The sequence below is a fragment of the Paramacrobiotus metropolitanus genome, unplaced genomic scaffold (assembly GCF_019649055.1).
Source record: "Paramacrobiotus metropolitanus isolate TYO unplaced genomic scaffold, Prichtersi_v1.0 Parri_scaffold0000002, whole genome shotgun sequence".
Classification (NCBI taxonomy): Eukaryota; Metazoa; Tardigrada; class Eutardigrada; order Parachela; family Macrobiotidae; genus Paramacrobiotus; species Paramacrobiotus metropolitanus.
In genome coordinates this window covers 91,027-102,556 of record NW_026570222.1, presented here as the reverse complement: position 1 = coordinate 102,556, position 11,530 = coordinate 91,027, and the positions used below count along the sequence as shown (strand labels likewise).

Here is an 11,530-nt window from a genome sequence, read left to right as displayed (position 1 = left end):
GGAAAAACTTCGCCATTCGGTAGACTGTAGAGTGTAGACTCTAGTTCTACAGTGAAAAGCAACTATATTCTGGTTTCGCCGCGAGATATAAAACGGAAAGCGGAAAGCGTACCTAAAACTGACGCAGTATCACACAACATACAACATAAAGTAGTTCCAGTCGCGCTGCAATACATCGTGTGATTCTACGGAAAGATAACACCTTACCATTATGATTAGTGATAGTGTGACGCTTAGTAGCTTACGCATATGTATTTACACTTGACATCTTGCAGGGCGGGTGCGCAGGTCCCAAACCAACGATAGAACATCCAGGAATCTATGTATATACCGTAGTCAAACCAGAGTCGCATTCTTCTTTATTATTGTGCATATCAGCATATGCAGCAGAGCGACAACGGGGTTTAATATGGATACTGGAGGAGGTTGGTAATTTCCGAAGAGACAGTCTGCAGGGTTCCTGGCTATCAGCCAGTCTTGTTATCTAGGTACAGTAAAATCCCTCTACTACATACACCCTCCGTTCTCAGCTCTCCGTATGTTGTAAAGAGGTGTATGTTACACAGGGGCAGTGCCCCTGGGGGCGCTCTTTAACTTACCCCCCGGGGGCTGGTCATACATTGGTCAGTTGCAATTAAGCACGGTGCCGCTGGTGTTTCTGTTTATAAATTCATGCTATTCCTCAGAAATGTGGCTCTGAAACGCTTCTTTCATGCATTCCTTTTCGAAAAGCTACCGTAACACTGGCATTTTATGCTTCAGAATGAACCGGTAACCAATAATTTTCAATGCCTTTTTGCTGTTTTTACTGTCAGACCTTGTACTTGACAGATCTGAAACAGAAACCGGAACTTTCTTTGAAACTTTTTCGCGCTTATTCGGCCAGCTGTATGTAACGCAGGGGTTGACTGTATGTTAAATACTGTCAGAGGTTCCACGAAAGGTGTATGTTATAGCTGTAAAGGGGTGAATGTTATATAGAGAACTGCCCCTATGTTATAATCCACCGAACAGTCCGGTTCTCAGCCGCACGTATATAATAAAGGGGTGAATGTTGTATAAGGGTGTATGTAACGAGGGGTTTTACTGTAGACAATTAAGTAGATTCTGTTTTTTTATTTTAGCCGACTTATTAATCACATTATATTTAAGTAAATGTTGTAGAAGCCACAGTACTTACAGATAGAACCGCTGTCATCATTCGTAAAACCTTGCCAGTTTCCGGTCAGTGGCGCTGGGGCGTTGCCGATCCATCGACGACGACCTTTAAACCCAGCCAACAGATACAGTACTGTAGTAGAAGTATTTCGTAGTGATAAGGCGATCTGAACCACCTCAATGGATAGTTATACTGTAACAGCAAATCAGTTACACCCTTATTATATTATCTAAATTTTTTTAACTCATTGTGCATCTGAGTGAACCATTTTTATAGCATTTTTTGGCTGTCTTAATTATTTGACACAATCATAATGTAATAAAACGTGAGTTTGTTACTGTCTGCTGTTGTTTGCGTGCGAGCTGCAGTGTGCAGCGTTAACAGCTGACAAAGTGGCGTTATCAGAAGTTTTACCCATTGGTCGTCACTTTACTGTACTATTCAGCATTTTCATTGTGCTATGTGAACGATTCCGCACATACACAAGTGGCATGCTCGGTGTACTTACTTTCAAATCAGGCGCTTGCGTTTTGCGCGTTAGAGCATTTGCGGCCGCCTTGCAGTTGCAGCCGATAACATTTTGCCTCCCTTCTGCAGCTCTTCCGTATAGCATCTTTCGGGAGGAATCCATGCCTTCGTTTAGCATGGAGTTTCCGGGAATAAAGCGTCAGGACAGTGTCACTCCCAGCTGGATTGGATTGGTAATGATGGCTTCGTATGTCTACCGTGGCTCGACTGCGAATTACCATAATATTATGATAACTTGACTGCTTATTTCAGCGACGAACGTTTTCTGATGTGAGTCGTCTGGAATGGGGCTTCCTGATCATCGGCACTACTAGCTTACTGGCCTGCATTGGACTGACAATAGAAGTATGGTATATCTATAAACGCTGTGTAAAGACGAACCTGCTGTTTTTTACTCATTCTGGTTGTTATCCGTATATTTCGTTTTCAAGTATGGACATTGGACAACGGTGTAATGGACATTATCAAAATATTTTTATTGCGACTTTAGTTTTAAAAAATACGTGTTTCTTCAAGTGCGACGTTGGAAATTTTATGTTTTTGATAAAAACACGTACTCATTTATTTTTTCGCTAATGCTTAAACGAAAAGTTTTGGTACAACTTTCTTAAAATAATTAAAACGCATAGTATTAAGCTCACTTGCAAGTATTATTGTTATCGAAGGAGGAGTACTCGTAAGTGACACTGTAACAAGATGATCCATGTTGCCGTTTTAGAATTTTAAACAGTGTTCTAATAGTGCAATATGCTAAAGTAAAACGCTGATCTTTTGGCATCGCTATGGTTGCCCGAAACTGGCTCAAAACGGTGCTATCAGAAGTTTCCATGCTTTTTTGCGTCAGTGTTTCGAATATTTATTTGCAGAGACTGGATTATCTGTCTCCTGGAAAATGTCCACACAATCTGAGTATACTAACGGAGGAACAATACAGGAATGAGGATAAGAAGTGTGGAGCCGAATTTACATTTGCGTTGCTGATTTTAATCAACTGCATCTTCTGTTTGTTTCACGTCTGGCATGGAATTGTATGGTGGGTATGAAACGCATGCCGGTTAAAAACTCATTTATTGCAATTGCATTCATTGGCATGTTCTGATCTTTTAAATACCACACCGGTATTATTAACATTATATATGCCGGCATTATTGCCGATTACTATCGCAAGCGGACGCGCAGATTGTACGTAATGACGCATTTCCAGTGTGTCAAAGCTCTTATCATCTCACAGGGAACGGCCTTATGAACTGCACATTTTTGCCGGAAGTATCCTGCTTGTGACAATCTACTGCATCGTCGATTTTGCTGTAAATGTGCAACAAGGCATGGACAGCGGCTTTAATTTCAGTATCAAATTGGTAAGTGCAATGTGCTTGTAGGGGTAGGAAGGGTTTCTAACACAAGAAGTTGATTTTTCTGTGCAACTGCAGTCTGGATCTCTGAATGAATATCCTTAGATGTGAATTTTATCGGCTTAACCAGTGTGATTTTTGTGCATGAAAGCTTCACAAACGGAGATAGTATAATCCATTTTACTACTAATTACTGTGGCCATTTTTACTAGCCATGGTAAGTTCATAACTCCTGAGTTTGTAATGTGTGTCATAACTGTCATTCAGTCAACAGGTGTGGCTTTTGGCTGCGTCGTTGCATATGATTTGCGCCATCACGCTTTCGCTCTTGTTTTGTCTGGCGTCATAACCAAGAACCTATAATTATGATCTCTATCGTATTCGGACGATACGAGTACAAGTGGATCATATTTTTATTTTCATTGGATTATCGGTCCAGTTTTAGCGATAACCAGCACGCCTTTGTTGGCATTGTGATGAGCACTTATTTTGCCAACAAATCAGATATTTGTGGTACAGGGCAGCCTGATAAATTTTGTGTTAGCATATCGACAGAAGCGGCCTTATCGCAGTTATACTACGAGCCTCCGAGCATAATCTACAATACAAAGTGTAGACTGTGGTTAAAAACTTCCAATCAAAATTTCCGATGAGATTGTGAGATGGGATTGCAGTATATAGATAACTAAGATTAGTAATATGAGATACATAATTTTGAGCATATTGTTAATTAAGGCTAAAAAATTTATTTTGACGCTTATTTAAGAGCCAGTTTCTCGTTTTGTAGGCACGGTTGGTGATACTTTTAGTTTTGGGTGGATTGGATGTGGCTCTGGGCTGCTGGATTGCCGCAAAATTTCTTCGTGAAGGAAGATTTGCCTGTCGCGTAGTCAAAACGTACGACGAGGTACAAAGCCCAATCCCGAACCGGCATTTTGATATACTAGTACCGATTGATGTTTTTTTGTGAAATTATAAGCAATAAGCATGGTTTCTACTACTTGATCCGATCTTTTCTTTCGATTCAATCGTCAAAACCGAAATAACATGCGGTATCGTTCAATACCGAATTTCGTATTGTACAGGTGATCCAGAAAAAATGCAAGTTGCATTTCTTTACGCAATCGCTCCTCACGTTCGACCTCGAATTCCAAGTAAGGATCCTATGTCAGGCTTATCATATCTGACCTTTGCAACGGTAATCATGATACCGTGAAAATGAACGTACTGATTCATTTTTTCTTGAACAGATTACGATGGTAGTATTGATCCTTCGAAATGGTTTCGAATTTCATCTGAGCGACCGTGAGCTTGGAATTTTGATAACCGGACTGGTGATTGCGGTGATGTGGCTTGCTGCAGTTCTAATCAGTGTAAGATAATACATTCGCGAGACACTCAGTGTCTTTTGATTTTGCGATTCGCATACGATAATATCAATTCCACTTCTAGCTGCGATATGAAATCAAGCCTCTTTCATGGATCGTTATGGGCACATCCGTTCTGGAACCAGCTTACATAATTTACAAGATTTATGATTCCGCTGACATTCTCAAAACAGATTACGACTACACCAGTCGATCGCTGCAGTACTGTGTATTCATTGGAGGCTCCATTGGGATTATCATCAGGATACTCCTGACGATCTCCTTCGTCTTGACGTATCGAACATTTGGCGAAGGGCTCAATGAGAGAAGTACAGGAAACACACTGGTGAGATAGCGCACAATGGTAGTATTTTCAGTAGTGCTTCATTGCAGTTTACGGAATTACGACACATTCAGAGAGATTGCCGCCACGAAAGAATACTATCGAGCCCAATGAATCCATCAACTAATCAAGCTTTCCACGGTCTCCGCCGATTTTTGTACAAGCACAACTTTTTCACAGAAATATTCCTGTTAGTTTTTGTACCGCTTGATATAAATCTTTTATGGTTATATCAATTTCCTCCTTGGTTGTGGTCCTTCCGATGCTCAATCGAATTGTGTTTTTGGCAGCTTCTTTTGATAGACCGCTGTGGAGCAAAACAATGGAAACAGTTGTCCTGTAAAAATGAATCAAAAGTTTCAAATCCAAATGCCTTCGCTGTGAGCAGTAACATACAGTACTCTAGGTGTTAACACTACTTACTTTCCGCTGTGGCATGCCGCTCCAGTGCTCGCTTGCAAGTATTCAGCCTGGTTCAAGACCTTAAAACCTTCCCGTTCTTTACCAACAAAGTGAACACTGAATGTGTTTGGTAATAAAAATTCGCTCAATACAGGAAAATTAAAATCGAGATTCTTTCCAAACGTTTCCTGTGAAAACATTTTAAGCTAATGAGGCGTGATTCAAACAAACAGCGACATAGGTACTGGTAAATCAACTAAACGGCCTCGACAATCCCAATAAATCTAATATGAACTCACAATCAGTGAATCTTTTAAATAGGAGCCGGTTTTGTAGAAATGTGAAGCCCAATCAGAGAGATTTCGTTGTACAACTTCACAAGCCTGTCCAGATTTTGCAGTGCAGGTTGATTGTAACCATTCGCGAACACACCGATAATGTCAAGCCCTTACCTGTCCCAGTCCGACTATGTCGACGGTATTCTCCGTGCTGCAAATCATGATAAATTAAAGCTCTGCAGCATCGCTTTTGACGCTTAAAATATACCTTGGTCGATATCCACGCTCTTGGCCTCCACCCCACAAAAATGGATGCTTCTTCAAAATGGACATGTATTCCGAACGGCAATACACGGCACCAATCCGTGGCCCATAAAACTGTAAAGGCCAAAGAAACTGTACAACCTACAAATGGCTTGAATGTCACAGCGGTGAGACCTAGAACAGGAGCGCTCACTTTATGTCCAACAATCGTCAAAAAATCCACGTTCAGTTTGGTGACATCGCACGCTATTTTCCCGACAGCTTGGGCGGCATCCTGTTTGAAAGCCACAGTGTCTCACAGACTATCTGCGCGGATCCGACTAATCCAACTGTCTCGAATCGTACCGTATGGAATAAAATCGGTTTCAAACCCTTTTCAGTTCGTTCGATATTAATCCTGATTAATTCTTGTCCGATTTCTGCCACAGGCTAAGAAGAGCGTACTTTTATAACAGATGGCAAACAGGAATGGAAGTACACTGCTGACCTTCTAACCTGTATCACACCCGTCTGCAAAACAGAGGACATGAGAATCAACATCTGGTAAGTGGTTCCACGGTGGCTAGAATGACAGTTAGAAGCGCCAAGCTTTCGCTTGCCTCGTTGTTGGCCAACATTATGGAAATCAAGCAGGTATTTTCACTACAGTTGTCCACAACGTCTCTGACATTGACTCGCCCTCCTTGCGCTCCGGATACCATTTTAACATCTAAAGCCACACATGCTATGGTTAGGGAGACAAATCTAATTCCGATGTCCGGACAGAATCAGTTCACACCACATAATCCTTTCGCCTGGAGAGCCAGCACCTTTTTACTAACGGCATCGTGTTCGATGTCCGAAGTGACGATGCAGGGTTTCCCTTCTGCAAGGCCTAAACCAAAATCCGCTAATTCTCCTGTTAGTAGAAATTTTCATGCAAACGAATTTACGCTTTTACCGCGAAGTTCCGATGCCCAACTGACAATCGCCTCCAGTATCCAGTTATTCGCTTCGGTCCCAGAAGAAGTAAAAATAATTTCTGCAAAAACGTATCCAGATGTAAATACCGGACACCATATTCAGACAGATGCCGATTTAATACCGAGCGATAGTGCATGTCATAGTTTAACCGTTAACATTTGTCCGAGAGAAAAAGCTTACACGCGATTTTCTAACTTGGAAAGCGGCGATATTAAACAACTTTTACCATCCGCGTACCTTCAGGTTTGGCTCCGATGACATCAGATGTCTGTGCTCGTGCTTTGCTTATTGCATCACGCACACGTTCCGCTGCAAACCAACCATAAGATTGCTGATTATCCGATCATTATCGCACCATCTTCTGTGTAAGACCTGGCGCCTGGCGGACTCACAGTACGTGCTGCTGGGATTCCGCCACAGCTTGCGCATAGCGCTCGCCATCGTGTCGATAACTTCGGGATGAAGAGGAGTTGTTGCATTGTAATCCAAGTACACTCTGCCGGCCAGAATAACTGTGGTAGAACCAGGTAGATGCACTTGTTCTTGCATAGCGAACGATTAATCATCGAACACCTACCCGTTCTTATATTCTTCAGGAACTGTGTACGGGAGACTATCGTTAAACAAGGTGGAGTTGTCTCCCGAAGCCATCTGAAGCCACTGCTTTCTGCCAGACAAGCGTTGCAAGATAGCTTTAAAAGTTTGGATTTCAATTAAATAGCATCCAACCTGGCAAAAATATATTTTCAAGCGGCTTTTTAGCTTTTACCATGTTGGGCTCTTATGAATGTACCGCTGGCAACTTTTATGAATGCAAGAGTGCGAGTACAATGAACAGACACGCGATGCGTGGAATCCTCAAGTCAACTCAGTGACGTCACTCCGTACGGTAATCTCATACGAGTCACGACTTACGTTCATTGACGGCAAAATTAATGCTTCATTATTTTGGTTGTGATCGTTAACCCGTTCCCGTCCATTCCTGTCAAATGGCAGGGTGGGGGACTCTTTTTCTGCAAGAGCCCGTAACGCACATAGCTCATATTCTTTAGTTATATTTCACAGTAGAGATATTAGGTGTCGTTTTTAAAAATCGGACTGTCCAACACAGTGTGGTCTGGGCATGCACCAAGTGACCAAAGGTGCCCAAAATCTGGAATTTTGGGTTCGCGAAGGTCTTCGTTGCCCTTGCAGCCTCCCAGCATGAGATAATTCCAAAATAAATAATTCAAGCCAATCTAGCGGCCCTTATTGCAAAATCATTAGAATACAAGAAAAATAATTGGACAGCGGACAAGCACGGTCATTCTAAAATTTCCTGCCACGTTTGACAGGGATGGGCGTGGATCTACTTTATCAATAAAACTATAAATTCGATATAAAATCTCAAAGGCTTTGTAGAAAGCGACACATGCAATCAAAAATTCGAGCAAAAAAAGTGTTACAAAGGTTGGTATTTTGGTGGTCATCGAAATGACCGGTGGTCAGTAAGCTCGAAAATTTTCAAAAAACGCTTTTTTTGGGCGGAGAATTTAAAAAACAATTTACGAATAAAATGCAAACAACATTAACTAACGCGAATTATGGACCTAAAAAGTGTTTCCGTTTGAAAATTCAGATTTATGGTATATTCGAGAAACAAATATGCTACGCAGTACGCACTATGCCTAGAGTAGTCCAGGATTAGAAGAAATGATAAGATTTGAACTGATGTAAACGTGATTCATGGAAGGTATTTCACCCAGCCATTTTTAAATTGTACAGCACTTTGTGCAAATTGTCCATTACGAATAGGCGTCATTGAGTTACCAAGCTATAGCGGATAATAGCGGAAATGACCATGCGGGAATAGTTTTTCATTGCCGGTGCGGCATACGCCGTATACTCTACCCTAGGATGTAGGTGATGCGGTGCGGGTAGTGTCGCTGTGGTTACTGCCTTATGAACCGCTTAGTGATGGTTGAGACCGTTTGTAGAGTACCCTCTACAACCTCTATTCACTAAAAAGGTACCAAACGTCGGCTGAAAACAGTAAGCGGCAATAACGAAGATTGGTTACCATTCAATAACGCGAACATCAGCGGCAAACACCGCATATGTACTGCCAGTACTGTACTGGCATGAGTGGCAAGAATGCAGTGGTAAGAATGTTGTTTTATCTAACTGAAAATCGTTTTCTATCGTTTTTTATTGAAAAACGTGGACACTGTATCTGTTGTAACGCGTGGCGGCCGAAAAGTGCAGTTTTTTAACAAGTTTTGTTAATACTGACCACTGGTCAACTCGATGACCACAACACTGTCTGGGAATTGAAGAGCTTTTTGAGGCCTTTCGTTAAAGCGTTCGCCCGCCCCAGTGCTACCCTCCCATTACTATTTATACATTTCGGCGTGCTACCTGCCAAATGGCAGGATGCCCATCCCTGTCAGTTTGGCAGGCTATCGCCCTGCTTGACCTATGGTCACAAAAATTCTCAAAAAATCAGTTTTTCTTGATTGAATTATTTGGTTCTGGAGTGCCAATTTTCAAGTTAATATTCGCACTCCTTCTGGTAGCTGACTTTGGTGGGTTAAATACGACCAGAGATAAACCATTTGCTTTACTTATCAGCAGCTGTTGCAACTTATGTTTGTTGTTTTACATTATTTTTAATTGTTACGACTTCATTTTCAGAGGAGTTACAATAAACAGTTTCGAGTGAAAAAATGCTCTTTAAAATGGATTTTTTTGAAAGTCGAAGATCCAAATAAAAGCATAACTGTTAAAGATCAAAAGGACCGTGGGTCTAAACGAAAGACGTTCGGCTAACTGCCAATCCGCACGCGGGCTGCGTGTCTGCGTTGCCTGCTACCGCGCGCAGACTGCGATTTGATGAACGCCAGCCTGCAGGTAAACGGTATGTGAAAGCAGGGACCATTTTCGAAAACAAAACCCATATTTACTAAATTAAAGTTTGACAGTTCTACGCGCCTTATAATCCATTGCCACAATGGAATTGGTTGTTCTGGTACCGTTAAGACAAAATTATTTTACATATTTTTTTGGTTTTGAATTATTCGAATTCAACGATCAGTGGTTTTCCGTATATCTTACTGCTTTTACACAAGTCCAATATGTAAAAAAATTATACGTTATATTTAGAAACACAAACTTGAAGGCCCCATTGTGCTTCAGCGCAGTTTTGCACATACAACATAAATTCTATATCCCGTTTGCACTTTTAGGCTTCATTTTAAACTTATATGTTAAAAGTTAAGGTTTCTAATGAATCTTTGCACTGACAGACCAACCAAAGGCGCACAACAAATTCTCAAAGTTGTCGCATGCTGCAAACAATTACATCCGTTAAAGGATTAATTACATGCATTTTACATTACATAAATACGACTTTTGTTTGACTGGGCCGTCTAAATCCGATGTCGGTTGAAGCTGTGCATTCAATAAAGAATTTCATAAAAAAGGTTGATGCGATGCCATAATAATGGTATAAGCTGTTATGAATAATTTTCCGTCGCACGATTATTAGTTCAAGGTGGAGTACAGCTACGGTGTAACATAAAGCTAGTTCCAGTTCCACAGCTGTCTGCAAATGTTTTGTGCCGATAATCGTAAGCAATGCAAATGTGCTGAACGCCGTTAAACGGTTTGTGAAATAATTGAAGTACTTAAGTACTGCACATTACTGTCGTCAACATTGCTTTTTTTACTCGTAATTGAACAGCTGCTGTCAAGTTCAAAAGTGCATCGCTGCAACAACATATCCTATCTGTAGTCTTTACACCACACACTTTTATAAATTTAATTCAAATCATAATAAAACAATGACTATGATTCTGCACTTATCGGTGACAGAGAGTGGATCCACTTAATACAAAGACAAAGAAGCGTGAATCTCAATCGACAAAGGCACCAAACCAACCGGACACCTCCTGTCTTGCCAGAAAATTAATTGTCAAACTAAACAACTCAATCTTCTCTTCGTGTCATGGGATGCCATTTTGCATCGGGATCGGTTTCGATGCCCCAGTCGTCGTTGGGATGAGCTTTGTGACCCTCCGCTTTGTGAGCCGTTGGAGGAGGGGGAGGATCGGGCTCTGACGTTCCGGGAAAAGGGATGGCAGACCGCACTGTGTCTTTCTCACCGTCCGGCTTGCTACCGGACACCTGAAAGCGCAAATCAAGCATGCTAACCATCACTCATCAGGACCTCATACAACAAAGTCGGACACTTTCAGTGTAAACATTCTCAGTCACTCAGCGTATCTTTTCAACAGATCCCAATCCAGCTCAACCTTTCCGTCGTCTAACGTCTACAGGAGCTTTTTCCACCGTACAGCAGCAGGACATACCTTCGTATCCGGATTTTTGTCCATGATAAGGGCTGATGCTTGTCGTGAATCTAATAAGTTTCTAAATCCAAACTGCGCAAACCGTCAGATTCCACCGAAACGCTCACCAACCTTTATTAAAAAGATATGAATCAGAAGCGGACATTTGGAATAAAATTATCAAGACTGTCTCGCACAAGAGCACAAAAAAATAATCCAAGATTTTATACTTCACCTGGGGGTTTCCGGAGACAATCAAACCAAAGTAGAAAAACGTAAACAAATGTCGAAATCTGACGAAAACTGAAAAACAGCTGGAGCTGCAAGGGTTAACTTGATAACTGAAACGTGTAATGCTATAAACAGTTGCCCCGACAAGGCGGTTGCTTGTATCGACGATCCGATCAGCAGAAAGTGGCAGCGTACCGCGGCTACGTGTGACAAGGAAAACAACAGTTACCATGTGCAACTTCTTAACTACAGTAGAAATTTCCGCAAGCCGTATTCCTCTCCCCAGTAAAACAACTTGCAAAAAAAACGTTAGTT

General features: G+C 41.5%; 2 protein-coding genes across 5 annotated transcripts; one reads left to right on the top strand and one right to left on the bottom strand.

The window, feature by feature from the left end:
* Nucleotides 1-225: 225 nt before the first annotated feature.
* On the top strand, nt 226-5,119 carry LOC129585359 (uncharacterized). Of its 3 annotated transcripts, none has more exons than XM_055478014.1 (10): nt 226-425; nt 1,757-1,860; nt 1,940-2,032; nt 2,554-2,720; nt 2,919-3,045; nt 3,827-3,946; nt 4,125-4,193; nt 4,290-4,412; nt 4,492-4,735; nt 4,800-5,119. In XM_055478014.1, the coding sequence occupies exons 1-10, from the start codon at nt 410-412 to the stop codon at nt 4,874-4,876; spliced, it is 1,140 nt and encodes a 379-aa protein (XP_055333989.1). In that variant the 5' UTR covers nt 226-409; the 3' UTR covers nt 4,877-5,119. The 3 variants fall into 3 exon arrangements, with proteins under 3 accessions (XP_055333989.1, XP_055333998.1, XP_055333982.1); XM_055478023.1 differs by having other exon boundaries at nt 228-488; XM_055478007.1 differs by lacking the exon at nt 226-425 and having other exon boundaries at nt 1,619-1,860.
* LOC129585345 (selenocysteine lyase-like) lies at nt 3,873-11,428 on the bottom strand. Of its 2 annotated transcripts, XM_055477986.1 has the most exons (17): nt 11,220-11,428; nt 11,006-11,116; nt 10,595-10,820; nt 7,234-7,307; nt 7,049-7,152; nt 6,894-6,965; nt 6,634-6,714; nt 6,472-6,567; nt 6,293-6,402; nt 6,189-6,203; nt 6,039-6,122; nt 5,887-5,967; nt 5,698-5,807; nt 5,604-5,640; nt 5,451-5,534; nt 5,173-5,339; nt 3,873-5,086 (listed from the first exon to the last, which is right to left on the bottom strand). In XM_055477986.1, the coding sequence occupies exons 4-17, from the start codon at nt 7,305-7,307 to the stop codon at nt 4,924-4,926; spliced, it is 1,278 nt and encodes a 425-aa protein (XP_055333961.1). In that variant the 5' UTR covers nt 10,595-10,820; nt 11,006-11,116; nt 11,220-11,428; the 3' UTR covers nt 3,873-4,923. The 2 variants fall into 2 exon arrangements, with proteins under 2 accessions (XP_055333961.1, XP_055333969.1); XM_055477994.1 differs by lacking the exons at nt 10,595-10,820; nt 11,006-11,116; nt 11,220-11,428 and having other exon boundaries at nt 3,875-5,086; nt 7,234-7,559.
* Between the last annotated feature and the right edge of the window lie 102 nt (nt 11,429-11,530).